Below are 27,709 nucleotides of genomic sequence, written 5' to 3'. Positions count from 1 at the left end.
AAATCTCATCTTCGTCGCATGGTGTGAGCTCTCCGGCTTGAGCTCCTGTGGTATAAGTTTTGTTTTCCCCGTAGACACAAGAAAGATCAAAGACAAAGAAATTCCGTTGATAAAGCAGTGGCATGCCCGTATCGAGAGGGTCTCCAAGTGGTATCAAGGCTAAATCGGCTAGCCATGAATGGAATTAGAAATTAAGGCTGTTGAAAGGAGTGACGTTGTGGCTCAGACAAGCTGAGCTGGTGGTGATGCCGGATATAAGTCGATCATCGATAAGGGGAGTGCCCGGTCATATTCCGGACTTCCCGATAATGGCCGCGTAATGAATGCCACTGTCGATTCTTGATTGCCTCAACGCAGTCACTCTCTGCTTGGCGAGCTTCGCCTCCGCCGTCCTGACCGAAGCTCCTGCTCCGTCTCCATCAGCCTGGCCTGCGCCCACATCCGCGTCGTCATGTCGCTGCGCACGGCATCGCAGTTGAGCAGCTCCGTCAGCGCCCGCTTGATGCTCTCGTTGACGTCAGAGAGGCGCTGTTCCTCGGCCGAGATCTGGTAGATTGTGTCTTCGTCGACGATGGTGTCGAGGGAGTCCTCAAAGCAGCGTGGGTGCCTGGAAGCTCGACGCGAGCTGCCGGAGCGCGAGTGTCGTCGTGATGACGGTGCTGGAGCCGAAATTGGTGAGGCGGCCAGAGCATGGATGGAGGAGCGGACGGGCGACGTGCTGGGCGAGGAGATTGTGGAAAGCGTGCCGGTCGAGGCGGTGCGCGGGCGGATTTGCTCGAGGTTGCTGCAGAGCTGCTCGTGCTGCTGCTGCAAACGCAGGTACTTTTGCAGCGTGTAGGCGTAGTCGTGTTGGTACCCTTCAAAGTCCATTGTGAAGGAAGTTGTGATGTAGAAGATACTACTCGAATGTATTGATGATGGTTGGGTTCGTTATTGACTCGGTGCTCTTGCTTTGCGGCGTTTCGTTCAGCGGCTGCAGCGATATGATCGAGGTATTGCTCTTGTTCCCAGCTGTGACGAAACCATCGGACACTCGACGAAGATGTAGTAAAAATTCACTCCGCACAGCAGGTGGTGTCGAAGAGTAACGGCAGAGGAGAGATGAGCCGGCAATGTAATTGACTTGTTGAGCTGCGAGTGACGGAGTCGAGACCACCAGGGTGAAGTGCTGGCGATGATAGGAATAGCAGCACTATGGAGTCCTCGCTTGGTAATAATAGAATTGATGGGTATGTAATAACGTGCGTGTGTCTGTAGAAGACGGCTGTTTGGAACCTTGCTTCTGGGTCCAGCAAGGGGGGAGCTTCCGAAGACGTTTTAATATTAAAGGTGCGCGAAGCAGCTTGTTTCTGTGACTCTGGGGGGCAAGGTAGGAGATTGCCTCTTTTGCCCAAGCGTAATGTTCCGCCACGGTATGTCGTAGGTGATTCTGGGTTAGGTATTTGTTCGTTGGTAGGATTCAATGAGAAGCGTGCCGATCTCGAGGAGGACGTTTTTGGTAGGGCAGGTGGCCTTGGTTTATATCGACAGCACGGGGGTGATGGAAGACTGACGTCGGGATGGCAGGTCAGGTCAAAAGCACGGAAGTTGGCGTGATGAGGAGCGTATAAGTGGGCGACTGGTAGCGTAGCGGCCAGCGCCAGGAGAAGAGGAAAAGGTGGACCGGGGGTGGAATCGAATACTGGGACTGGGAATGGGAACGAGACCCGTTTGCTTTTTTTGACGCAGCACTAACACAAGGGCTTGCTTGGCCTCTGCCACTCACGAGATGCCCCGGCTAATGAGGGTGTGGAGCGAGAAATAAGGCACGGAGTATCGATAAAATGAAGCGGGAATGCTAGTGGCAGCATGGGATGGGATGGGGTGAGGAGGGCAGACGAGCAGGTAATATACTTGCAACAAACTGCCAAGATGGTTTGGCGATACGAACCAAGTGCTACAGGTATAACGAGGAGACGTCGAGTGTTGGGGTTTACCGCCAAAAGAGAAGACGAGAAGCTGGCAAGCTGCAAATATCGAGATCAATCATGCGGATGTACTTGTACAGCTGGCTGGCAGCAAAAGCTTACCTTGCCTTGGCTTTGGTTCCAAGCCCTTGCAACTACATAATCGCTCGGCAGCATGAGCATGGGTTGGTTGCAACCTTGCAGGGACGCCAACCGGCCAATGGGAGCCTCGGGCTGAGCTCCGTGAGGGCGAAGCTGAAGGAAGGGGGATTTTTCTGCTTCGGATGCCCTTCTCGTCTAGGTTGGCCGTTTCCCTGGGCCTCTAGCTTTTGATGCGCCGGGGCCCGACAATCTATTTTGCTGCTGTAGCATGCTTTTGGGCGCCAAAGTAGGGGGTGGGTTGGATGAGGGGAGGAGGGGAGACGGATTGGATGCCATACAAGCATGATCATGAAGGTTCTCGTACGGAGTACTAACCAAGAAGAACGCTCTTTGTTTTCTCTTACGATACTCAGATGGTGTATTACTGGATAGCTTGCTCTTCGGTTACGGTACGGTATCTCTAGTCCTACAACGCATACAGTAGCATCATCGCTAGCCAAAGTATAAGCTTCTGCGGAGGCAAAACGACAGCCTACCAGAAGGCGTAGAGTTGCTACAGAGACACTCTCCTCCAATGGCGACGCGGCGGGTGGCGAACCGGCTTCTGCTGGCAAAACTTGGCTTTCTGGATCCTTGGACAATACGGGGCCCCTGCTTGCTTAGCTTGAATTCCTTCTGCTGGAACTTTTACCGTACCATACGGAGCACATACAGTACCGATAGGCATGGGTAGTACTTGTAGGTAACAGCTCGGCTGCGGACGAGTTGGACGATGGCGCTGCTGCACGTTGCGATGAGATGGCTGCTGTTCTTGCTTCGGGGCTGGCCGGGTTTGTGGGCCTGAGGTGCCGTGGTTCTCGACGGCAGGGATCTCGCGTTGTTTTTTCGGCTTTGTGATCAATTCTTGATTGTGATCACTCTGGTTTTTCTGTGTGCTCATGAGGAGGCAGCACTGTGAACGCTTCAATATTCATGCCATCGCCAAGTTACATGTACGAGCACAGCAGCTGTCACCGCCTCAGCCAGACACAGGCACGGCTCGGAGCGGAAGCAATCTTGTGAATCAACCTCGACAGCGAGTCACGAGGCCACGCCCTGCTTCTCTTCCGAGTCCCAATCGCTGCCGAGAGGAGTAGTATATACACAGGCTGCATTATGCCCTGCAACATTGCGTCGCCGAACAGGGCGCCGGTTTGTCCAGTTCGTCTGTCCGTGTCTGTGTCCGTGTCTCATATCCGGATCTTATACATACATACATAGTACAATCCGGCGTTACTATGCGGCGACACGGAGTGTGTGCCAATGAATCGAAATTAATTGACTTTTCCTGACCTGCGTGTGCGCCTGTGGAAAGGAAAGCAACAACAAGCTGGGCTGAGCTGAAATACTGAATCCATTGGGCTGAATGCTGCAATTTGCGCCAGAGATAACGAAGCGCCCTTGTGCCGTTGCCTTACCACCCCCCCTTTCCCGTGAGCAGCACGCCAGTGACGCCTGAGATAACGGCAAGCCATGGGAATGAATCGACTGGCGGACAATGGGCCCGCGGGATTATCTGACGCTACTTGTATCCTGAATCGCATCTCCCTTACATTGCAAAAAAACCGGTACGGAGTACAGAATATTATGGAGCACAGCACGACAGAGATAAGCCTCGATGCGTTGAGGACGGTCAACGCCTGTGTTTCCAGAGCCCTCTGTGCCTCAGGATCAAAGACATCCCACGTCCGCGGCCGTTCTAGTCAGTGATCAGCCCTCAGTGTTACAAGACACCTTCTATTTACGCCTCGTGATCCGCACTGATCGGCGGTTACTCCCAGAGCTTGTCACCCAGCAAAAAAATGAGTGCTGATGCTATCATCAAGCCCCCCTGACCATCATTTCCACAACCCACGGCCGATCACTGGGTACAAGACCCAAAACGGCGGCAGGATTTGGCAAAAGAGCCCAAAGGTGAGGTTACAACTAACTTTTTTCTTTTCCTCTTCTCTCGGCGTCCAGTCTAGAACGCCTCCGAACCTTGGGCACCGAGACAGAGTAGCAGCGCGGGTTGACTCGTCTCATATGAGTACAACTACCAGTCGCGGCACACAGTAACACCGGTGAAGGCTTTGGGCCGGGACTGGGCTTTTGTTTGCAGCGTTGCAATGCAGATTGTCTTTGGTAAAGTGAATCCTACATGAGCTTTTCGCCTCTCAGCTCAGCCCACCACGGAGAAAGCTCGATGAAAGAAGACCGTCGTCGTTGTACGTAATTCAAGTGCATGTACTCCAGATCGTGTATGCAGATGCACTTCACCTCACGGGACCATCGGCTAGCGATCCGCACAGCAAAGACGAAAGATGGATGATAGCCTCCGAGCAAACGGATGCTCCTCACAACGCGGAGTGTTGCAGTGCATCTCCCCTCTCGATGCCCTCTCGATTGGCCAATGCCGCACGCAGACCAGGGGCGGCTCAACAAGAGGTCCGCTGTTATCTCGTCCCGTCAACACGTTGCTGCCCCAGTGTCCGTATGTAGTCGTGTGTACTCCGTGCATTCTTGCGGTGACCGGCCTCTTCCCGGCCTCCTGGTTTCTTCAGTCTCCATGAAGTTTCTTCAACCTGGTCCTTCTGGCGGTCACGTCGCCCGAGACTCTGTGACGCTTCTTTGCCGATCAAAGATCGTCTCTGGCCAGCGTGGGCTCGCTAATAAACGCCACAAGATTCCATCGACGACACGCAAGCTGGACCGCTTTTATTCCCTTTTTTTCCTCTTTATCTCGATTTTCGTTTCTGGCTTTTATTAGAAACTCACAGCATCACTGTGCTACGGACACTCGATCACAATTTGTATTGGAGAGGCAAAATCGATCAATCTCCTCATTGGGGTGGAGCTTGGGAAACCTGCAGGACTGCTGCATCTTTACGGAGCAAAAGGGTGCTTGTCTCGCTTTTTCTCCATGCGCCCAGTCAGTCAGCCCTTCTTCTTCGAAGTACTACTACCTGTACCAAGCATCGTCGACTTCCGAACCAGGGTGTTTCAGAGGCTGCAACTCTGCACGCTGGCCCAACCTACATGTAGTATTCCCCTTTCCCCTCCCTTTCTCCAACCTCCGGCTCCCCCGCTCATGCAAAGCGTGTGCTCACACAGCTCACGCCATCGAAAATGCTTCTTGGCTTCCGGCTGAAATATTACAGACCTGCAAAGAGACCCGATCACAAAAGGGGGATGACACAGAGAAAAGACTTCATGGGCCGCTCGGCCTCAACAACCGGTCCCAGGCTATCGCTTCTTGATCCCATTCGCTCCCCGGCTCCCCGTTGGTGGCGCCTTTGTTTGTGTCCCTTCTTTCCCCGCAGCTGGCACCTCCCGCTGCAACAAGCCGCGGAATGGAAGGTTTCGAAACTCGAGTGATGGACATGCCACCAAACGTAAGATATTTGCAAATCTCAAATGCCCGCTTATTCGAAATCTCCAGTTCATCCAGTATTCGGACTGTGCATGCACTGTAGCCGGATTGAGTTTCAATCCCTCCCTTGTGTTTGGCTCACTTGTACCTAACCCTGTCCTCCCCGGCTGTTTGCCTGACTTCCCCAGACTTTTGTTGCTGTCCTGGTCATGACTTCATCTTGCCGGCTTGGCCTAACATGCATGGTCGAGGGGGAATAGCTCCGGCCAGGACCAGGGTTCTAGACTGTTGGAGAGGAGGAAACATGAGAAGACGGTCACGCTGCTCTACGTGACGTCAGCCATCGGAAAAAGGATCGTGATCTATCTGCAATCTCTGCCTGCTGTTATCAAGGATTGGGCATGATAGGATATGGGGTAACACTGCGAATGCAAATCCCCGGGCATCCCAACAGCTTTGGGGAGGCTGAGATGGCTTGAATGGCTTCAATTTGTCGTCAGGATCGTCTGATGGGGACGAATGCATGGTAACAAGCCACAATTCTCAGAGGCTCAAGACGGCATCAAGCCAACGGCAAGCCAGTGATGATTGTGGCTAGCACTCCCCAGGCGCTACAAAAGTCGCCTTGTCCCCTGGAGCTGTGCGATAGCCGAATAGTCTGACGCCATCCACCGCCATCATCATTCCCTACCCTGAAGTTAACCAGGTCGACGCCGCTTTTCTTGACGAATTGAATTTATTGGCGGCGTTTGGAGGGTGGGAGGAAAGTAAGGAGGCGACTTCCAGAGAGATGTGTCACATTTCGCCTCATGGGTATTGGCATCAAGCCAATGATAGTTGATGATGGCCGTTGAATGATGATGATGATGGTGATGATGAATGATGGTTGAGTTGCAAATGAAGTTTGCACCCAAAGTATGCTCACAACTCTACATCGTTGATCCTTACCTCGTCAAAATATGTTGATGCATCCCAGCCGATTGATTGATGACATTCGTATGTCATGATTTGGAAACCTTACAGATCCTAATGGCTACTTGGTCGTTGTAGAATGGCCCTTCCTGTTGATCGCGCGGCGGTATCTCAAACGAGACATCTTCCACTTTCAATCCCTCTCCCTGACACCGTTCCAAAAACACCTGGAACGTCTGCAGATTCCGCTGCGTCGCCGCAATGATGACCTCAACATGAGGGTACAGGCCAAAGAGGTCCAGGAGTGTGCTGACAAGGTCCGGGATTATGCTTGGGTCGTATGTGATGTCGGCCCCGAGCACAACATCGAGCGGACGGCCGCCGTTCCACCGCTCTTCTTCCGTGCCTACGAGTGCATATCCCCACTTGAGATCCATGAGACGTATGGCACTCGAGCCTTGGAGTTGGTTCAGGAAGAGGTTTTCGGGCAGGTTATTGATGACATCGTCCGACCCATCCGATGCTATGACATGCGTCGCCCCCAGGTACTTGACGCACAGGATCGAAAGGTACCCGGTCCCGGCGCCGAGCTCAAGGACACGTTTGCCCGAGATAATGCTGGGGTCATGACAGAGGAGCTGTCCTAGGTGCAGTGCTGCCTCCCAGGTCCTCAGCCCCGTAGTGCCGCCGGCAGCGATGAGGGCGCGATTCTCAAACAGGTTGATGTGAGCCTCGTGACCTGGCAGTGATGCGAGATGATAGACAGCGGGGTACTTTTGCTGCACGGCATCATCCTCGTTGGGGGCTGGCGCGGAGAATAAGACAGAGAGGGACGACATGAGGTCGTCGGACACTCCCTGCTCCGGAGGTTAGAGAGGGATGACACCTTCAAGTAGAGTGCAGCAAGGGGTAACACAACTTACATGCTCGTCCCAGTCTTCGATGCTGGCCTCAATGCGGGAGATGAGCTCTTTGAGCACTCTCAATTGGTACCGCAGCGGAGGAGAGCCTCCGGGAAGAGCATCTTCAGCAAAGAGCCTCTGGTAAATGACATCTTGGACATCGGAGCGTCTGATGTTTTGAGGCTCCGGATAGTCCAGCGTCTGCTCCAGTTGGAGATATTGGCGGCAGAAGCGGTCGATTTGCTTCTGCACTGAAGCTTCCATGGCTGGTGATCAACACGCATATGCATGTAAAAGACCTAGAATATGAACCACCAATGTTTCACTTCTTCGTCACATCTTTTCTGGCGACAATCATCAAGCTCTCCGAACAAACATGGCGATACTCCAGCATGTAAATCTGGTGGAGAGATCTCAAAATCATTCTGCGCAAGCCATTGGCTGACGGGAGCGGAGGCACTCAAGCTGCAAAAATAGCAGCAGTCCACTGGACCCGAACATTTTCCTCGTCCACGTGATCGTGCACATGCCCCTCTGAGAATTTCCCAGCCAATGTGGGCTCTGCTTATCTAACCCGCACACATTCTTAGGGCTTGGGACCCAGCCTAAGCGACACGAGTGGTGGCTCGGAATTTTCGCAGCCCCGGTTTTCACTTTTGCGGCGAGCCCTTTCTCCCACGACTGAAGCAACGACGCCAAACCGCCGAAGTCTCTCCCCCTTCGCTCACTTTTTCCACAGAGACAACCAGCACACAAGACCGCAACCATGGCGGATAACGACGCTCCCGTTACCCTGCGAACTCGCAAGTTCATCCGCAACCCGCTGCTTGGCCGCAAGCAGATGGTGGTGTGAGTATTTGCCTTCATCTTCTCTGCCTCGTCGTCGCCAGATTCGATCCGCCGCCTCTTGTCAGATCCTCTATCCACGAGATTCGTCCATATGGGAACTACCATCGAGCATCGACAATTTCTTCGGCTACGGGGGCACTCTTCGCCTCCACGTTGCGGCTATGCACCGGCATTCAACTCGCAGAATTGGCAGCGACACAACTCGATTGGACCGGATTCGAATGGATAGAGGAAATGACGAGGCGGATGAAAGAATTGAGAGCGACAAACACGCGCCCACAGTCTCTCCATCCCAAAGCACGTCGTCAGGAGGAAACATGGAACCATGGACTGATTGTGAAACGCATAGTGACATCCTCCACCCCGGTCGTGCCAACATCTCCAAGACCGAGCTGAGCGAGAAGCTCGCCAGCCTGTACAAGGCCCAGAAGGAGCAGGTCCAGGTCTTCGGCCTGCGCACCCAGTTCGGTGGCGGCAAGACCACCGGCTTCGCTCTCATCTACGACTCCCCCGAGGCCCTCAAGAAGTTCGAGCCCAAGTACCGCCTGATCCGGGTCGGACTTGCCACCAAGCCCGAGCGTGCCAGCAGACAGCAGCGTACGTCCTCTTACCCGCGGCCAGCAGCGACGCTGCTGCCATGTCCCATTCTTATACTCCCGTGTGGTTCTGTTTGTTTGCTAACTGGGCATCTTCCGAAATACAGGCAAGCAGCGCAAGAACCGACAAAAGACCCTGCGCGGCACGGCGAAGGTCAAGGGTGCCAAGGCGAAGAAGGAGAAATAAACGCAACGCTCTCAAACAATATTGTTGGGGCTTGCTGGTGGAAAACTGTGGGCGCGCTTCTTTGTGGTACTGGGGCCATCGTGTTGCGACAGTGCTGCGGACTTTTTTTACTCTCTCTCTCGGCAATGGGTGGATAGAAGAATGGAAAATATTCTTCTCTGGTCCTTTGTCGATGAAAAATTCCTCTAGAAACGGCTGGGATAGGGGAGTGATGGCTCAGCCCCCTCCCCGTGGGTGTGCGTGTGCCTTCGATACACTAGCATGAAATCAACGGTGTTTTCGGGTTTCGGTCCAACATTGCGTTTCATTGGTTTGGGTGAAACATTAGGTGATGTGATCATGGGCAATTCAATGAAGAAACGAAAAGAAACAACAATCCTGTTATTGAATGATGTTCAGACTATGAGGCGTAGCATGTGTCTTTCCACCATGGCTTTCCCAACTCCTGGACCCAAATCCTTGATAACACGCCTCCAATTCCTGTCAACCACGATTGTAAAGAGCTCTAACAATTCAATAAAACGCGAACAGCACGAAGGTCGAACTTGTCCCAAATACAAACGCCAGAGTACTATCATCCAGATAATTACGTTCACGCTCAAGTCACTTCAGTTACCGGTAGCACCATGAAAACGCAGAGATCTAAACGACCAAGTCACGAAAACAAATGAAATGGCGGCCAGGCCAGCAAAGATAAAGTACACCCAGCCCTGGCCGCCCAGCCAAGAGTTGAGGGCCTTGTTGACGATAGGGAAGAACTGCGCCACCAAAAAGGTCGCGATGTAGTTTGCTCCCAAGCACCAGCTCTGGGTTGCGCCAACGGCCTCCTGGCCGACCAGCTCGGACGCAAGGATGAAGGGCACAGGACCCAGGCCCACAGCGAAGAAGCCGACGAAAAAGAGCACGGCGAATGCTGATACAATCTTGAAGCCAAAGACGATGGACAGGGCCAGCACAAGAGCGCTGCTGCCCTGGCCTACGATGGACATTATGAGACATGCCTTGCGTCCAAGCCTGTCAGGCAACGGGGAGCAGGCGACGGTCGTGACCAGGTTAACCAGCGAGACCAGGATGCTGAGCAGCGCAGAGGAGATGGGCAGCAGGTCGGCGAGTAGGGAGACGGAGTACATGATGACGGAGTTGATGCCGCACAGCTGCTGCACGAACATGATACCGACCAGCGCGATGATGACGGGCCGTGTGTTGGGATCGCGGACGACCTGGAGGAAGCCGAGGTGAACGGGCTCGTTCTTTGCCGACGTGGCGTTGGGCGGAGGTACGTTGTCTGCATCTTCGTCTGCGTGCTGGGCGAGAAGGCCTTGCTCTTCCTCGCCGGCACCTGAAGCATCTCGGCCCCAGCCTTCGCCTTCCTCACTTGTGTCAACAGCGTGACCGCGAATCCTCTGCAGCGTCTTGTTTGCTCCAGCCACGTCATCGTGCGCAGCGAGCCAGGCTGGGCTTTCGGGGACAATCAGCAGCCCAAGGGCCTGCGCCGCAGCGATGAAGGCCCCGATGCCCAGGTTCCACCGCCAGGCACTTCCGTAGCTGAGGAAGAAGCCCAGTGTCTGGGTGATGAGGATGCCGACGTTGATGGATATCTGCGTCATGAAGCCAAAGAAGCCCCTGCGATCGGGCGGGCAGACCTCGCTGATGTAAAGCGGCACGATGACAGTGGCCGCGCCAGCCCCAATGCCGGACAGGAAGCGGCCCAGGGCCATGACGGGGACGCTGTTGGCGACGGACTCGATGACGGAACCGGCGATGAAGAGGAGGGCCGTCACACGCATGGCGAGCAGGCGGCCACGGCGGGAGGAGAAGGGACCTGCGGCCAGGGCGCCGATGAGGCCGCCGACGGTGAAGATGGACGAGACGGTGGCGAAGGCGGCCTCGTCCATGGGGATGCAGTCGTCGACGGCATCGTGGGTGTCGTGGACGGACGTCAGGAAGCGGGCGAGACGTGCAACGGCCGAGACGGATTTGCGGTGGCAGGTGATGACGTCTTGGGGAGCGTTGAGCTCGGCCTGGGCTGGTCAGTCTATTGGATCCTCTCTATAGGTGCACGATTGGGCAGATCGGTAGGCGAAGATTCGAAAGTGAAGCTCAGGCTGAAGCTTGCATCGACGGGATGACGGGCAGGGCAACAGCGGTGAATGGATGCGACAGGGACGTACCAAGTGGAAGCCAAACTGGAGAGACCCAAGGGTCGAGATGGCGATGAGGGTTATGAGATACGGCGTCACTCCTTGGCCCGCCATGGTTGCGGATTTGCAGGAGCTTGACCTGAAGTTGAAAGGTCGAGGTCAAAGCTGTGAAGGAGCTGAAGCTGGAGTTGAAGATCAGTTGCGTCAGCTGGCCCTAAAAGGTACCGCCATGTGCTGTAGTCGCAGTAGGTGGGCAGGGGAGGCGGTAAGGTCCCAGGGGTCTCAGATTGGCTTAGGGGATTGGAGGCTGATTTCGGCTGATGACATGGCGAATGAATACTGATAATTTGAATGAGATCCCTATCTTTGGGCGCCATCACGAGACTTGATCTGTCTCTTTCGTAATCGGTGATAGGGCAAGAAATAATCGTTATCTGTCCCCCTGCAGTGGTGGTGCAATGCGAGTAACGTGATGCCTTGTATAACATGAAGTGCTTGATTCCGATATGCCGCCTACCCTAGGAGTTGGCCGACTTCAAGAGCCTTCATCATGTCACATCCATTTGATATGCTTATATAGCTGATGATGAACTTCTGAATAACAAACCTTTCTTTTTTGGTTGGTGATTTGGTCAATAACCCTGAAGAATCGCATCTGGATTACAATGTTGTCTCATGTATAAGCGAGGTCTTGTCTACTAAGGAGAAGGTCGCCTCGCATAAAGTTGGATTGTAAGGGACGAGCTATGGAGATTCAACACAAGATGCTTGCTTTATATCATGATATATATGGTGAATTGATACATTATAGAGGCCAAAGTATTCACATACCGGATCCAAACCCCGATTTTTTCATCATATCCATCTAAACCATCAATACTCTCAAGCAGTCTCTCCTATTCCTACCTGTCAATCATCGTCACGGACCCAACTGATCAACATCTACTCACCCAAATTCTTCAATACCCTCCTCCCTCGAATGCTATCATCCTCGAGACGCTCCAAAGTCGGCTCGACAAGGCCACTCTCAACCCACGCCTTCACAGCAGGATGTTCATACAATCGGTCAATGTACTCTCCTGCAGCCCCCGGCAGCTGGATCCCAAACGTCTTGAACCTCGACGCAATCGGCGCGTAGAAAGCGTCCGCCACGCTAAACTCTTTGCCGGCGAGCCAAGGGCCACCAAACTTGGTAATGCCCTCGGCGAAAAGCTCCGTCAGGCGATCAATGTCCCGCTGGAGAGCCTCGCTCGGGGTGCCCAACTCGATGCGCAGGGCGACGTTCATGGAGCACTCGTTGCGGACCGCGCTGAAGCTCGAGTGCATCTCCGCCGCGGCAGACCGGGCAAACGCCCTCGCGAGTTTGTCCTTGGGCCACGCGGCGGGGAACTCTTCGGCGATGTACTCGGCAATGGCGAGCGAGTCAAAGACGACGGCCCCGGTCTCGCTGTCGACGAGCAAGGGCACCTTGCCGGAGGGCGAGAAAGTGAGGAACTCGCGGCGCTGCTCGGGCAGGTTGGAGCTGAAGAAGTGAAGCTTCTCGTCGAAAGGGATGTCGAGCGCCTTGAGGAGAACCCAGGGGCGCATCGACCATGACGAGTAGCGCTTGTTGCCGATGTAGAGCGTGTAAACCATCTTGAGTGCGGTTCCTGTTGGTGATTGGACTGTTGAATATTGAGTTACTGGTTTGTTCTTTCTCTTCAAGATGCCAAATTGAAAGACAGTGTTATATCTTCGAGACCGCGCTCAATTATTGCCCAAAACAGACAACGGAGTCTCCTTCAGCTCTGACTCGAAGAGTTCCGATATTGACACTGGTCTCATGGGGAAGACGCCCTAGGTTTGACCACGGCACACAACTCCAATTTTCAAGCCACCAAATGCATTTCGTACTGGCGACTGTGGCCTCCCTGTCCCAGGGACAAATGCCGGGTCTCGATCCATGGTAAAAGCCCTGGATTAGACCTCTTTACTCAATTGGCAGACTTCTTCTTCAACGGCCCGATCCGAAACCGATAGAAAGCGAGGCTCCTGAGTCGCATTCATTGTTCGTGATGCAGGATCTGAAGGCGCATTTGTAAGCAAAGGCAAGTCTCTAGCCTAGCTCAGCATTTCACAACGCTCGAGTCCCATCTCGACCTCACTTTATATGAATCAAGAAACGAGGCGTAAGTACAGCTTCCAAGTCAATACATATAGACTGACCTCAAGAAGCCTGTGATCTTACATCTTTAAAAAGATCCTGATACGCTTGATTATTCACCCGAATGCTTGGGTGACAATCTCCGTATACCGGCCACCAGTTTCTCATGACGGAGGCCAATCCCCGATTTGGTGGCGGCGAGATGCGGCCTGTGCGGCCTAGTGATAGTACGATACGTAAAAGGAACAAGCTTACACTTTGAACCGATGTTCGATTTAACCATAACCGTGGGCCGGAAGAACGACGATTTGCTAATCCTCTTTACTAGCAGATTTTAGGATGACGGACTTGTTCCTCCGCCAATCCTGTTGCTAGACTTGTTCCCTGATTATACCCATTATTGTCGTCCTGGCTTGCCGCAGAATGGAAAAAGCCTTTTCTGCATTCTTGTTGTGTTTACAGTAAACATTGTGATTCGGTCGTTGATACTCCGTAGAGCGGCATTGACTTGCAGCTGCTCCACTCTCTCGTAAACTTGTAAGCTAGCTGCGCGCCTTACCATCGACCTCCTTGTTGCATGACGCCTTGCCATCGGCCTCCTCCCTATGTACATGGATCTTGGTAGGGATGAGGAGATGTCACTTGAGCTTGTAATTGGGCATCATGACATCCTGCTCTTTGACAGAAGCCCTTCTTCAAACATATAGACAACATCCAAAGACACCGGTGACTCACCTGGCAGCATCTTCACCAGCATCACCGGAATCCAACTTCTCACGGCTGGAAAACTGGACCAGCGGACGACGAACGCCGAGTAACGGGGGTCCACAAAGACTCACAAGCAACCCAACATGATCGGATGTCGGCCGCACGTCTGCATTCGTTCCCCATCCTGATATATGATTGACCCTGCTCCGTACTCCGAAAGACCGTCACTCTCGCCTCATGTTCAATTGCATGGTGTGACCTGGAATTCGGCACCTTCTTGTATCCTGACCTTGTCGACTTCTCGAGAAAGGTGTCGTGAGCGCTTCTTTTACCCACTTGATCTCCAGTGCTATAAAACTGCCGTCGTTCACCGCGGAGATTCGTTTTCATCTGCCGGGATTCTCACAGCGACATCGGCATAACGAACTCCAAATACCTGTCGTCAAAAAAGGAGACGCATAAATAATAGAACATCTTCCTCTTGGTTCTGATACTTCCACTCAGGTGCCATTTTAAAGCTGGTGAATGCCGACTAGGGCTACAGGCCGGGGAGAGAGGGAAGCAAAAGAGAGAGCATCTGTCACATTATGGGACTTACACAGCCGGCCCCGACAGGCCTATCATCAACCGAGGTGTCTTCGATCGACAACGACGCCGCCTTTGAGCCAAAGATAGAACCCGCAACTCCCCGACCTCGATCGATACATTCAGTCGAAGCACAACCCACAGATGCTGCCATCACAATAGGGCCTCCGCCGGATGGCGGCCTTAGGGCGTGGCTCCAGATTGTCGCTGGCCACCTCGTCGTCTTCACTACCTGGGGCTACATCATCAGCTTCGGCATCTTCCAGCCGTACTACATGCAAGAGCTCCACCTGGAGCCTTCATCTGTGTCTTGGATCGGAAGCATCCAGACGTGTCTGCTGTTCGTCATAGGCACATTCACCGGACGAGCGTTCGATGCCGGATACTACAGGCTCTGTCTGATAACGGGATTCATCATGCAGTTAGTCGGCATTTTCACAACGAGCGTGGCGACGACGTACTGGCAGCTGTTCCTTTCGCAGGGGCTGTGTCAGGGTCTAGGCTGCGGGCTTGTGTTTGCGCCAACTATTGCCAACATGACGACGTACTTCTCCAAGAAGAGGACGCTGGCCCTGTCGGCGGCGGCTTGTGGTGGTGGAACTGGCGGCGTCATCTTTCCCTTGATTGCGCAGCAGCTGATACCGCAGGTTGGATTCCGCTGGACGGTGCGAGCAATGGGATTAGTGGTGCTGGTATGCAGTGTCATTATCGTCCTGCTGGTGAGGACGAGACTGCCTCCGCGAAAGGCTGGTCCTCTGGTAGACTGGGGCGCATTCAAGGAGATGACATATGTCCTGTTTGCAATCAGCATGTTCTTCACGCTCTGGGCCACCTATTTTGCGTACTTTTATGTGAGCTTCTTCCTCCTTTCTTCGCTTTGTGAGTCTTCTGGATTGTTTCTAACATGAATCATCAGGCACGGGCGTACTCCATCGACCGGCTCGGCGGCTCTCAGGCAACGTCGTTCAACATGCTCATGATCATCAACGCCGTTGGCATTCCGGGACGACTCATACCGGCTTTTCTGGCCGACAGATTCTTCGGAGCCGTCAACGTCTTCATCCCCACGATCCTCTCGGCAGCCATCTGCATCTTTGCGTGGGCGGGCGTCAACTCCGTCACTGGTGACTATATCTGGGTCATCTTCTTTGGCTACTTCGGCGCCGGCATCCAAGGCATGTTCCCTGCGACGACGGCCGGGCTGACCAAGGACCTGAGCAAGAGCGGCGTGCGAATCGGCATGATTTTCACGATCATTAGCGTTGCATCGCTGACTGGGCCGCCACTGGCCGGAAAGCTGGTGGTGGTGGCTCATGGAAGCTACATCGGGGCGCAGATCTGGGGTGGAGTGTGTCTCGTTATTGGAGCGTTGTTTCTCATTGCGGCGAGATGGGCGAGCCAGCGGGCGCTTGCGAAGGAGAAGGAGGAGCAGTCTAGCTCTCCTGAATAATGGCACTGCAGGCTGTGACGACGAACTGTTAACAGGAGGATGATACAGAGGTAATAAAGGGAAGAAAAAGCATATAGAATCGGCTGCTTGTTTGGACGGCGTTATCAATATCTTAGACCTCACTATCGATAACGAAATTAATAGAGACATATCCAACACCATGAGACTTCGACAATTGTGAACAACTCTCTGTGATAATTCATATGACAACATGCCAAATTGAACCGATACAATTAGTTAGATATTGAAAATTCTGAGAATTTATCTCTTTCGATTAGCTGCGTAGAGCACTTCGAACGTTGCCGAGTTTTCCAGCAGACTGGATGCCGAATTAACTGCCCCGCCATCTTCAACCTGGAACGAAAAATCTCAAGCCTTGCCCTCACCAACTTCGAATCGACAACTGCGGACAATGTCAGCGCCTTGGATCTGCCGCAGCTGCGTCAGAGCTCTGCGACGGTCTCATCAGCTGCAGCTTGCCCGATTCTCCTCCAATGGTGCGCCTCTTTCTGTTCGGAGGCGAGCAAAGACCTTCTTTAGCTGACTTGTATGCACTTTCAGATGCCGCTTCCACTTCCTCTTCGCTGGCCCCGAGCCTCCTCCGTCGCGCCCAATCGCTGTCCGCAGAACATGACGACCTCCAGAAAGGCCTCAACAGCTCCTTCGATGCCGCAAAAGCGAAGCGCGCCGGCGAACTGGGCCGCGTAGCCTCCGCCCTACGAGAGTGGGAGACGGCGCAGTCCTCAATTTTGGAACTCACATCGATGGCACAAGATCCCGACCAGGATCCAGATCTCGCGTCGATTGCTCGAGACGAACTAGAAAGTGAACGCGCCAAACTCGATTTGCTGGAAAAGAAGCTCAAGGAAAGCCTGACGCCGAAACACGCCTTTGCCCATCTGCCGTGCATGGTAGAGTTTCGCCCAGGGCCCGGAGGTCTCGAGGGGAGATATTTCACCGATACGCTGTTCAAGATGTACAAGGCGCTGTGCGCGCGCAAAGGATACAGGGCAAACGTGCTCAAGTACGAAATGGCCGAGGCTGCGGGCGACCAGTCTTCGTCGTCAGGCGAGCAGCCGGTGCAGGAGGCCATTCTCGAGATCCAGGACGAGGGTGCCTACGACCTGTTCCGCGGAGAGGCGGGCATGCATCGCGTGCAGCGGATTCCGAGCACTGAGAGCAAGGGCCGCGTGCACACGAGCGCCGTTGCGGTATGGGTTCTGCCGTCTTTCCCCGAAGGCGGCACCGGAGGCGACAATGTCGACGTCGAAGATCCGGAGAGCGATCTCTACATCAACCCGCAGGACGTCAAGATCGAGACGATGCGGGCCAGGGGCGCAGGAGGCCAGCACGTCAACAAGACGGAGTCAGCCATCCGCATGACGCACATTCCGACGGGCACGGTGGTGTCGATGCAGGACCACCGGTCGCAGCAGCGCAACCGCGAGGATGCATGGAAGGTGCTGCGGTCGCGTATCGCCAGTCAGCGCGCGGAGCAGCGTGAGGAGGAGGCGGCGCGGCTGAGGAGCAGCGTGCTCTCGCAGGCGCAGATCACGCGGGGGGACAAGATCCGGACGTATAACTATAACCAGGACAGGTGCACGGATCATCGGGCGGGTATAGACGTGCATAACTTGCCGAATGTGCTGGAGGGAGGAGAGATGCTGGATAGGGTGATGGAGGCGGCGAGGGAATGGCTTGTGGGTAAGGAGGTTGAGATGCTGGTCATGGAGGAAGAGGCCAAGGCGAAGAAGTGAGCGCGGTGGGAGATATAGCGAGGTGTACGATGAGAGATCACGAGAAAGACTTGTAGATTGTAAAATCTATGTTTTATATCAGGAGTGTATATAGATATCAAGCGAAATAGACACCATTCTCACAGAGAACTGACGACCATACACACTCTGTAAGTCATGATGCATGCAATGCGCACCAGCCTTGTCTTGTCTGGTTACCTCTGCAGCCATGCAATTGGGTGTAAATACCTGGCAGATATACACCTTCAAGTAGATTCCCATCAACCATCCCACCTATTGTTTCCACGCCGTAAACTCCGAGTAATTTGACAACAAAGCCCGCTTCATTTCCACGATGACGCGTTGCAGATATACCCCCCAACTGCATGATCCCAATAATCGCACAAATCCCACGCAAACAAAGCTGAGGAAAAGACAAACAAAAAGCCACAAATGAGTAAAAGCAGGCAGCACCACTATGTAGATGTCCTCACATCAGACCCCCGAGAACAAGCTTACCTATGCCCGCCACCTCAGACTTTGCATGCGCCCTGCTATGGTCCTCAAAGTCTTTGACGACGCCCTGCACAATAATCTTGCGAATCTTAGCATCTGCCTTGGTGAAGAGCTCGGCAATCGGCGCAGAACACTCCCGCGGCGACGGCACCATGGCCAAGAAGCGGGTATAGCAGTCGATCAGCACGTCGCACAGCGTGGCAAACGTCTCGAAAAAGTCCGGGTCGAAGGGCAGCGACGGCGTTAGCAGGTACGTGTACTCCTCGCCGGGCAGCAGCTCGGACTCGGAGGCGGCAAAGTTCATGACGGCGGGCGCGGGCCCCGTGTTTGTCGAGCCGGCGGTGGGCGAGTTGTGACCGAAGGCCGCAGAGGAGTCGTCCATGCCGACGTCAGCAGACGCGGAGCGCCGAGTCTTGGCTCCCGGACGGCGGAACATGTTGGGGATGCGGGCGCGCGTCAGGGCGGCGGTGGATGAGTCGCCGTGCAGCGTCTGGAAGGAGTCGAACTCGGCCAGCAGGGCGTTGAGGCAGCGCAGGAACTCGAGCGGCGTGGACGAGTAAAGATCGTGGATGGTGGGGATGGAGAGGCCGAGAAGCAGGTAGTTGGTGGCTTTGCGTGAGAGCTTGCGCGGGTCGAAGCTGGGCATGCGGGAGAGGTCGGGCTTGTCGAAAAGATATGTGTTGAACCAGTAGACGCGGCCTTCATGGCTGTTGAGAGAAATCGGTTAGCTTTGACATCGTCGCTCGACAGAGACGAGGCAGAACGAGACTCACGCTTTTCGCAGATAGTCCAGCGTCGAGACGCGCTTCTGGGCCGTCTCCGTCATCTGCTGGTGCAGCACATGTGCCTCGCCCTGCGCCAGCGCCCACATGGTGCTGCTCATGCCCGGGCGGGCCTCGACGGGCGTTGCTGGCGGTGCCATGGCGTTGGAGCTGCCCGTGGCCGTCCGCGAGGTGGTGATGGGCTCGGGGGGAGTGGCCGGCGCTCGAGGGCCGTCGGTGGCGTCTCGCCTGCCCCTGTCGGTGTCCGCGTCTCTCTCCCTTCCTTTTGTGTTCTCCTTGTCCTTTTCCGTCTCCCTGTCCTTTTCCTTCTCTCGGTGGATGTGGACGCCGCCGTCCTTGGTCACGATCTTTGCAAATGCGTGGGCGAGATCGGGCAGCGCAGGCGCACCGGCGTCGGCAGCAGCGGCGTTGGCGTTGGCAGCGTTGCGCCGTCGCGAGCCCGGCAGCGACGCCTTGAGGGACGAAAAGGACGCCTTGCGCTCCTTGCTGCTGCTGCGGACGGCGGACAGCGACGACGGGTCAAGGCGATGGTCTGGGTCTCGGTCTCGGTCTCGTCCACGGTCACGGTCACGGTCACGGTCGCGATCTCGATCTCGGTCTCGGGTGGTAGGTCGCGGCAGGTTGAGGGACGCCGGGCTGAAGAGAGCGGTTGAGGCGCTTGACGGCGCCATGGTGCCCTTTATACGGTACCTGACTCTAGTAATAAAGGAGGCTGCACTATTGGATCGGGTCGTGGGGGCTTATTTTTTGGTATGGAAGCCGGTTCGTCGAGGATCGATGGGCGATAAGCGGCGCTTAATTTTGGTGGCTTCAGATGGTTTGTTCTGGGTTAGCGAAGGGGCAGATCTGGCAAGCTCGTACGACTCATGGCGGCGACTCGGCGGTTTGCAGTGTGTAATTGCCGGGAAATTGTAGGCTATGCGGGTGTGCATGAAGATGGAAAGCAAGGGCAGACGATAGACGAGATGACAGATGACAGATGACAGACGACAGACGATAGATGGGGGAGTGGACGATGATGGCAGAGCCGGGAGAAGCAGCAGAACGTAAGATAGCAGAACCTACGGGGACAGCGTATTCGCTAACAAGACTCGCTGATAGTTGAGCCGTCAAGATGCCTTTCGTCGTTTCTCGTGTCTTCGTGGTTGTTTTCACGCATGCGGGATTGGGAAAAGGATTAGGATGCACGAGCTATTAATGGGCGATATAAGGAGAAACAGACAGGGTCGGTGTCTTTTTCTCTCTTCCGACTTTGCTACCTGCCCATGAGGTACATGCAGCTGCTTGGAGACACCGGGCTCCGAGTTGTATTACCTTGCATGTCTGGTTACATTCATGGTCGGGAGCATGCGACCGACACAACTGCAATGAACCGAGGAGAGGGGAAAGGGTCAAGGCATCATGAATAGAGTATTATCCCAGTTAAATCGGCAGATTTGCAGCAGGAAACGACATGAGAATCCTGCTCTGAAGAGAGTGCAATGACTGCCGTGGACATGAGCAAGGAGGATGGACACAGGGGGAAGAAAATCACATGGGTTTCAAGCTGCCTGAGAATCTGGACGTGCATTTTGAAGAAGAAAAAGTGGGATAAGCTTTGTGTCACTGACATTGACAACTCCCAGCTGCTGAGATATCACCTCGATCGTTACATTGCACACATTGACTGACTAAAGCATAGTAACAAAGAGGTACCATTTTCTCATTCTTGAATACTATTTAACTTCATCACAACCACATCATCATCATCATCATCATCATCATCATCATCATCATCATCATCATTATACAGCCTTGTCCGCAGGTATTTCTTGCTCGACATGCTCCAGCTCAACGCCCTTGTTCAGCACATGCTCCACGTCCGCCTGCCGCTGGTCCTCGCTGACGACGCCAAACAGCACGTCCATGTCTTCGAGCGTGAGGCCCTTGGTCTCCTTGATGAAGACGATGACAAAGACGCACATGCCGATGCAGAAGCAGCCGAACATGATAAAGGTGCGCCAGCCGATGTGGTTGACGGCCGCGGGCGTGACCTCGGTGATGACAAAGTTGAACAGCCACTGCGTCGAGGCGGCCAGGCCGACGCCGTACTCGCGGAGGCGTGTAGGGAAGATCTAGGCAAAATCATCGGTCAGCAGTTGAACGGGTTTGGTAAAAAAGAGTATCTTCATCATGACTCACCTCAGACACATACACCCAGGGCGTCGGCCCCCAGGACGCAGAGTATCCAATCACATACAGGTAGATCATCACCACCATGGCAATCGACGCCTGCGAAACCTTTGAGCTGTCCGGGTTGGGCGGATGCGTTGCCAGCACGGCACCGATAATGAACATCATGCTGGCCATCCAGATGGAGCCTCCGATCAGACTCTTCTTGCGGCCCCAGCGGTCGATGCCCAGGATCAGGAACAGGGCCGTGGCGACAACCTTGACGGTGCCGTACACACCGGTTGCAAACAGCGACGAGTTGGTGCTGCTGATGCCCACCGTCTCGAAGATCTGGGGTGCGTAGTAGCCGATGCTGTTGGTCCCCGTGAACTGCTGCCAGAACATGATGGCAAACGCCAGCGCGAAGCGGTTCCAGTTGCCCTTCTTCAGGCACTCTCGCCAGGTGACGCCCTCGGTCATGGCCAGCTCCTCTTCGATCGATGCCCGGATCTCGGCCAACTCCTTCTGCACCTCGGGGCTGTCCGGGTGGTCGTTGCGGATGTACGCCAGTGACCGCAGGGCCTCTTCGTGGCGCTGCTTCTTCATCAGCCACCGCGGCGACTCCTTGAGAAACAGCAGACCGCAGAACATGAGGCCGCCGGGTATCATTTGGATGGCCACGGGCACGCGCCACTGCTTGGTGCCCGGCTTGATGTGCAGCGACACGCCGTAGTCGAGCCAGTAGGCAAAGGTGCTGCCAATGACGAGGAACTCCTGGAACAGGCCCGCGACTCGGCCGCGCGTGGCCGGCGGGCAGTTCTCGCTCACGAAGACGGGTGTGATGGAGGACATGCCACCGACGCCGAGGCCGGCGATGACTCGGCCGGCGTAGATCTGGCCGATGCTGTGCGAGGCGCTCGTCTGGATGGCGGCGCCGACGAGGAAGATCAAGACAAAGAGCATGAGCGCGTAGCGGCGGCCGATGCGCTCGTTGACGAAGGCGGCCGCGATGGCGCCGAAGAAGCAGCCGGCCGTCAGCAGGGAGACAACGTTGGACGAGACGTGGGCGTTTTCGGCGGATGCGAAGCCGCCTGAGTCGGTGGGGAGGCCGAAGTCTTGCTTGAAGCTCTTGAGGGCGAGCACGCTGCCCATGACGCCGGTGTCATATCCTTGAAGAATGATGTTAGCTTGCGTATCGATCTCATGGCGAGGAGGCTTGAGCAAGTCATGGTGATGAAACCCCAGAAGATGGAAGCAATGAACTCTGAACTTGGGAGGTAAAGGGGGGGAAACAAACCAAACAGCAGTGAGCCCAGATAGGCCACCGACGTGAGGATGTACACGCGGTAATTCTTGAAGAAGTGCATCTTGGCCATCGCGATAACCAGACAATTCCGCTTCAGACACTTCTTCTTTCAATAAGAACGAGACTGAGTTCGAGGAGAGGGCCCGCCTGTCTAGATATATATCCGTACGAATCGAGAACTCTCCATCCTGTTGCTACCTTGAGCTTCCCCATCATTCCTTGATTCCTTTTTGGAGGTGGGCAGCACCCCCCAATCAGCACAGGCCGATCCTCCATCTTGAGGGTGTGTTAACAATAATTCGCCCGGAGCTGTGCACCGGTTGGCTCGCTAGAGGTGGATATTGAACACCATCCTGGGCAGGGCTATTTGTCCCATGATCTGCTATGTAACCGTTCAATTCTACGCATACAGATGCTCTCTCGACCTTGGTTCAACCCCAGACGGGGCCTCCATTCCCAAGACCTGTTAGCCCGGGGATGGCATGGAGTTGGTTTGGGGGAGTGGGACATCGTGGAGTTGGCCGGGCTATTAGCGACAGCACCAACCACCAAGTAGCAAATCAAGATGAAAGAAAAGTAGCTCCCCCGCAGAAGGCAAGCTGTAATTCCCCGCACTCGGTCCGGCTCCAGAATTGGCTCTTTTTACGCGCGTGTGTGACTTCTTCGGCGAAAGGCTATCGACGGGAGCGAAGGACGACTTTCCTGTATTAGTGAGCCCCCTGGTGAAAGACGGCCGTGGCCTCGCTGGAGAACAACCCGAGATTGTGTGGGGGACTTGGCTGAGTTGCCGAGATGCCGGTGGCTTTTGGGTAGGATTTCCCGCCAATCGGGAGGAGAGTTGGAGGATGGCTGGATTCTGGAATGTTGTTTGCTGGCATCATCGTTGGACTGTGCTTCGTACGTGTGATGCTTTCCTTTTCTTTCTCGGATACTTGATATCAGAGAAAGATCAGATTCTTTATAACAGGAGTGTAAGGCGATGATAACAACGGATCATCAAGCGCCGAGACAGGGCTTGTACAGTTGGGGGAGGTTGGCCAGACAAGTCAACTGGCCCGTCTTACTCCCATGCCCCCGAGGCAACGGAACACTTCCCCCTCGGATGTGCTAACGCTTCGGAGTTGGGATAGCTTCCATACTGGGGGTTGTGCATGGCTGGGGTGACATTCGATGTCACTCAAGCACATGCTGAATCCAGCTGAGGTTGTGCTGGGATTCATGCCAAAGGGTAGCTTTCCCATAGGACCGGCAATAGCTTGTGATTACTGTTCACTGTTCTCTTTTTGGGCTCTGTAGTTGCAGTCATGTTATCTCGGCTGTTCTCCCAAGCTTTAAAATGCAAGCTCTGGTATTCACAGCAAGTATCTCAGGTCAAGCCCAAATTGCTGTGAAACAGTGTGAAGCAGCCAGTAAGGAGCAGTCGGAGATGGGGGGGATTCGCGAGAATACCCTTCCACACGCTGCCTCAAACGGCCGAGCTGGCTGCTTTCTCCGACGTGGAAGCAACCTATCGGATGCTAAGCGACTCATTTGCACCCTCAAAGTAAACCCTTCTCAACGTTAAGGAACCTGTGTCTGTTGGCTGTTCATCGGGCGTCCGCAATGACACACAACCACCTCCCCAACCAACGGCGGCTTGCCCCCGCGAGGGAGAGCGACTGCCACGAGGAATCAGATGGTATCGGCAAGATCAACTAGACACCATCTGCATTTTAACCATCTGCCCAAGCTTGGTAGCATCGGTGGTGTCTGTAAAGACGTCGGGGGACATATTGTCTACGAGAGACACACCCAAATGCACAATGAATGGTGAATCAGATTAAACGATAAATCAAAATGGTATATCCCAAACCATGTATGTCTATATACAAGCCCGATCTTCATGTATACGGGCATCCTTTCTATCATGAACAACGAAACATATATTTTATCCGCGCAGTCCTTCTGCCATGGCCAACAGCAGACCAAGCGCCTTGTGAGCCGGCGCCTTGGTCTTCTTCTTCTTGGGAGCGGGTGTCTGCGTCTCCTGCTCATCATCATCGGTCTCGTCTGTCGACCCTGAGGCGGCAGAAGTAGCAGCGGCCTTGGAAGACTCAGTCTTGGAGCCGGCAGACTTGATGGCCTTTTGGGGCACGCTGGTGAAGACGCAGTCGCCGCCGCCCCAGACAGAGTCGGCGACGTTCACCCAGAGGGCCTCGGGCTTGATGAGCGCCTCGGCCGTGTAGAACAGGCGGCAGTCGGCGGCCTGGTAGACAAAGTGTGTGGGAGTCTGGTCGTCAAAGGGCGAGAAGGCGTTGCGGAAGTTGACCGAGCCAGTGGTGAGTCTGAGAGGCAGGTCCTCGAGGGCGAGGGGGATGGAAGGCGAGAAGACGGACATCTCCTTGTCGGTGAAGAGCGGCTTCTTTGCGTCGGTGGCGTTCTGGACAAGTTGTTGGGCGACTGTGCTGTAAAGCGAGATGTCTGAGAGTTCGAGCACCTGCGCGCCTTTGACACCGCCGATACTCTGCATGGGGCCGGCTTGGGGCCGGCCTCCGGTAGTGACGACGCGGACGCCGTAGGGGATCATGTGGTTGACGAAGATGGTGCAAGTCGATGAGCACTGTCCGTCAGTGAGCTAATTTAGAAAAACGGCGTGTCAGTAAAAGCGGTGATGCAATTGGTCGGGGGAGAGGGAGGGAGTGCTTACAATGACAATGTTCTCGGGCGCATACGGCGGCGTCGTACCGTTGAGGATTCCTCCCTGACCAAAGATGTTGATGGGAGTCTGCGTTTCGTTGGTCAAGGCAAAGTTATCCTCAGCAACAATTGCAGTGGATGGAACGCCGAGAACATCAAAAGGGCCCAAGAAGTCCTCGACAGACTTGAAGGTGGTCTTTTGGTCGGGTTGAACAAGGTCAGGCACAAAGAAGGGGGTCCCATGGAGTCCAACCTCTTCCACGGCTGCGTCTGAGGCACGGCTGAAGGCCTCGGTAACGAACTGAATTCCGGGAGTGGAGCGGTATCGGGTCGCCGAGAAGATGGTCATGTTGGGGAAGAAGACGCTGACGAGGCCGAAGCCAGAGTCCACGGATCCACCAGGGTTGTTGGTCACATCAATGATGATCTTGGACCTGCCGGCGGCAATCGCCTTTTGGACAAATTCTTGAGCCTCGAGGGCAAAGTTGGCAATCTCGTTTGTCGGGATACCGGAAGCCGCGTCTTGCGTTAAAAACGTGGGCACCGTCAAGACAGCAACGTCCTCCAGCCCCTTGTCGTCGGGCAAGTATCCGGTGATCAGGTTGAAGGGATCCTTGACTGTGGGCTTTGGGTACGTTTCCGGAGCTGGTAACTCTTTCGCGCTTGAGCTTGAGTCTGCTCGCTTCTTTTTGCTGGAGTCGTCCGACGAAGCGGGCTGGGGCTTGCAGACGGCGTCCCACAGCGCATCGCCAGTCTGGAAAGTGAACTCAGTTTTAAGACCTGCGCCGATGGCTCCATTGAGCGGGATGCTCTGCTCGGTTCCGTTGGCATATGTCACGTTGAACTCGTGCGCTCCCGGAAACGTGGCGAATGCCCCATACCCTCCAAGCGTCGTGCTGCCATCTCGGCCAATTGGTACGTTGGTCATCATGCTATTGTATCGGGCATCGGGGTCCTGCAGACCAGCCGTCTCGGACAGCTGTTCGGTATACGCCTCCGCACCGACTCCGTTGATGAGCGTCACGGGGGAGACGTCCTTGTTGCCTTGGGCGAGAAGCTTGCCATCACCTGGGTTCCTGTTAGGGATACACGCGCCTGAATGATGTGGCACAAGAAAGACGAACCCAATGTGTACAGACGAGGGACTTCTATTCCATCGCTAGAAATCGAAACCAACTTCAGCTGGCTCTCGAAGACGAGGACAATTGAGCAAGGTAAGATGCCGAGATGGCCATCATTCGCGAAGCTGAAGAGGTGGAAGAGATCCGCGTCGAAGTCGTACTGCGACTTATACGCATTCGCTGATGCCCTGTCGCGGATATTGGACAGCCCACCAAGAAGATCGACTGTAGCAGAGAGAGAGGTTGGTGGAGGATCTGGTAAACTCAAGTTAGCCTACGACTCAGTGTCAAGAGATGGCAAGAGACAAAGCCTTACTTCTCAGGATCTCCGTGGTTGAATGCCACTCAAGATATTTCCTGACCTCGTCGATGAAGCTGACTGCCAGGTCGGACTTGAATGGCGTAGACTGCAGACAGGCGAGTGTAACCTGACTGGAGAAGGTTGATGCTAGAAAGGAACTGTCAGACAAAGGCATGTACAACACAGGCCTGCTCGGTTCACTCAGGACTTACTCCCTGCTTTGACCAATTTGGCAATCTGCGCACATGGCTCGGCAGCTGTAGAGGTTTTGGAGGAAGTTGAGGCTTCTGCAGCCAAGGCCGTTGTTGCCAGGGCCGCGGCAGCAGACAGACGTGATAACCAACCCATGGCTTCTAATAGATACAAAGAAAAGAAACGCTGAACAAGAAAGAATAAGCGAACAATGCCAATGGAGAGAAAGGCCACGACACTACTCTTAAGTGTTGTGGTTCTCTAGGCACTGGACCTTGGTTGGAATATAGCTCAGACGAGAGCCGAAGCATGTGCTTGTATATATTATCTCGAGATTTAGATCAACCCACAAGCCGTCATTATAAAGCAATCTGTAACTCGACTCACCTTCAGCAATGCCATTTTCTTTTTTTAGGGCTGCTTGCACTTTCCCCAAATAGTTCCAATAATCGAGCCAAACGATGGGGTTTGAACGACCACAGCCCACTTCCACCCACGTTCGTCTCCCCCCTGGGCTGACGCGACCCGCAAGCTCAGCCTAACCCACTGCAAAGCTGCGGTGTAAGTTGGGAGCTTACACCTTGTGCACTACGGAGAGCGAGTCCTGAATTTCGAGTCTCGATCAGTAGCTCCGTGTTTGTGCGTTGTTGAATAGTAATTATCCAAGCTATGACGCGAGAGAGCTTCTTCTTTGCTTTGGACTTCGCGGGCCATGGCTATAGTCGATGCCTACAGTTGAGATGAGTCGCATGGTAGTATATTTTGGTTTTATTCCAGCCAAAGGTTTGTCATCGCCCGCCTATATTAAGATCTGCCAGACGCGGGCATACTCGGATATGTGTCGTTGGGCTGAGATGGGTCCTGGAAAAATCCGCACTAGTAGTATCACCATCACGAGCAGCAAACCCAAACCAGCAGGGCGGAGCTGCAGCAAACTGTCCGGCTATTGCAGGGGATTGGACAGCTAATGAGATATACGATACTGCTAGTACGAGTTGACCTCGATTTTGAGCTGC

The 27,709-nt window shown here is 54.4% G+C and overlaps 10 protein-coding genes across 10 annotated transcripts; 2 read left to right on the top strand and 8 right to left on the bottom strand.

The window, feature by feature from the left end:
* Nucleotides 1–372: 372 nt before the first annotated feature.
* BBK36DRAFT_1104824 (hypothetical protein) lies at nucleotides 373–843 on the bottom strand (the record flags this gene model as incomplete). Its single annotated transcript, XM_024889191.1, has 1 exon — nucleotides 373–843. A coding segment is annotated over one exon (471 nt), but the record flags the coding sequence as incomplete, so codon positions are not given.
* Nucleotides 844–944: 101 nt separating this feature from the next.
* Nucleotides 945–1,624, bottom strand: BBK36DRAFT_1190822 (hypothetical protein; the record flags this gene model as incomplete). Its single annotated transcript, XM_024896687.1, has 1 exon — nucleotides 945–1,624. A coding segment is annotated over one exon (569 nt), but the record flags the coding sequence as incomplete, so codon positions are not given.
* Nucleotides 1,625–6,422: 4,798 nt separating this feature from the next.
* On the bottom strand, nucleotides 6,423–7,522 carry BBK36DRAFT_1134463 (hypothetical protein). Its single transcript, XM_024892317.1, has 2 exons — nucleotides 7,275–7,522; nucleotides 6,423–7,208 (listed from the first exon to the last, which is right to left on the bottom strand). The coding sequence occupies exons 1-2, from the start codon at nucleotides 7,515–7,517 to the stop codon at nucleotides 6,441–6,443; spliced, it is 1,011 nt and encodes a 336-aa protein (XP_024751760.1). The 5' UTR covers nucleotides 7,518–7,522; the 3' UTR covers nucleotides 6,423–6,440.
* Nucleotides 7,523–8,019: 497 nt separating this feature from the next.
* Nucleotides 8,020–8,885, top strand: BBK36DRAFT_1138559 (hypothetical protein; the record flags this gene model as incomplete). The annotated part of the gene is made up of 3 exons (XM_024893246.1): nucleotides 8,020–8,102; nucleotides 8,452–8,699; nucleotides 8,806–8,885. 3 exons carry the CDS (start codon nucleotides 8,020–8,022, stop codon nucleotides 8,883–8,885), a joined length of 411 nt encoding a protein of 136 aa, XP_024751759.1.
* A 361-nt stretch (nucleotides 8,886–9,246) lies between these two features.
* Nucleotides 9,247–10,924, bottom strand: BBK36DRAFT_1134461 (general substrate transporter). The gene is made up of 2 exons (XM_024892316.1): nucleotides 9,433–10,924; nucleotides 9,247–9,315 (listed from the first exon to the last, which is right to left on the bottom strand). The coding sequence occupies exon 1, from the start codon at nucleotides 10,778–10,780 to the stop codon at nucleotides 9,494–9,496; it is 1,287 nt and encodes a 428-aa protein (XP_024751758.1). The 5' UTR covers nucleotides 10,781–10,924; the 3' UTR covers nucleotides 9,247–9,315; nucleotides 9,433–9,493.
* A 1,044-nt stretch (nucleotides 10,925–11,968) lies between these two features.
* On the bottom strand, nucleotides 11,969–12,661 carry BBK36DRAFT_1166352 (hypothetical protein; the record flags this gene model as incomplete). The annotated part of the gene is made up of 1 exon (XM_024894905.1): nucleotides 11,969–12,661. The coding sequence occupies one exon, from the start codon at nucleotides 12,659–12,661 to the stop codon at nucleotides 11,969–11,971; it is 693 nt and encodes a 230-aa protein (XP_024751757.1).
* Nucleotides 12,662–14,020: 1,359 nt separating this feature from the next.
* BBK36DRAFT_1166350 (putative translation releasing factor RF-1) lies at nucleotides 14,021–17,669 on the top strand (the record flags this gene model as incomplete). The annotated part of the gene is made up of 4 exons (XM_024894904.1): nucleotides 14,021–14,051; nucleotides 14,625–15,313; nucleotides 15,379–15,805; nucleotides 16,474–17,669. The coding sequence occupies 4 exons, from the start codon at nucleotides 14,021–14,023 to the stop codon at nucleotides 17,667–17,669; spliced, it is 2,343 nt and encodes a 780-aa protein (XP_024751756.1).
* Nucleotides 17,670–18,138: 469 nt separating this feature from the next.
* On the bottom strand, nucleotides 18,139–19,086 carry BBK36DRAFT_1111814 (hypothetical protein; the record flags this gene model as incomplete). The annotated part of the gene is made up of 2 exons (XM_024889737.1): nucleotides 18,139–18,871; nucleotides 18,938–19,086. 2 exons carry the CDS (start codon nucleotides 19,084–19,086, stop codon nucleotides 18,139–18,141), a joined length of 882 nt encoding a protein of 293 aa, XP_024751755.1.
* Nucleotides 19,087–20,721: 1,635 nt separating this feature from the next.
* BBK36DRAFT_1134456 (sugar transporter) lies at nucleotides 20,722–22,469 on the bottom strand. The gene is made up of 3 exons (XM_024892315.1): nucleotides 22,395–22,469; nucleotides 21,128–22,266; nucleotides 20,722–21,060 (listed from the first exon to the last, which is right to left on the bottom strand). Exons 1-3 carry the CDS (start codon nucleotides 22,462–22,464, stop codon nucleotides 20,731–20,733), a joined length of 1,539 nt encoding a protein of 512 aa, XP_024751754.1. The 5' UTR covers nucleotides 22,465–22,469; the 3' UTR covers nucleotides 20,722–20,730.
* A 1,861-nt stretch (nucleotides 22,470–24,330) lies between these two features.
* Nucleotides 24,331–26,849, bottom strand: BBK36DRAFT_1166347 (hypothetical protein; the record flags this gene model as incomplete). The annotated part of the gene is made up of 5 exons (XM_024894903.1): nucleotides 24,331–25,017; nucleotides 25,090–26,147; nucleotides 26,204–26,455; nucleotides 26,517–26,648; nucleotides 26,714–26,849. The coding sequence occupies 5 exons, from the start codon at nucleotides 26,847–26,849 to the stop codon at nucleotides 24,331–24,333; spliced, it is 2,265 nt and encodes a 754-aa protein (XP_024751753.1).
* Between the last annotated feature and the right edge of the window lie 860 nt (nucleotides 26,850–27,709).

This window comes from Trichoderma citrinoviride, assembly GCF_003025115.1.
Source record: "Trichoderma citrinoviride strain TUCIM 6016 unplaced genomic scaffold BBK36scaffold_3, whole genome shotgun sequence".
Taxonomy (NCBI): Eukaryota; Fungi; Ascomycota; class Sordariomycetes; order Hypocreales; family Hypocreaceae; genus Trichoderma; species Trichoderma citrinoviride.
This window is presented reverse-complemented; position numbering and strand designations above follow the sequence as displayed.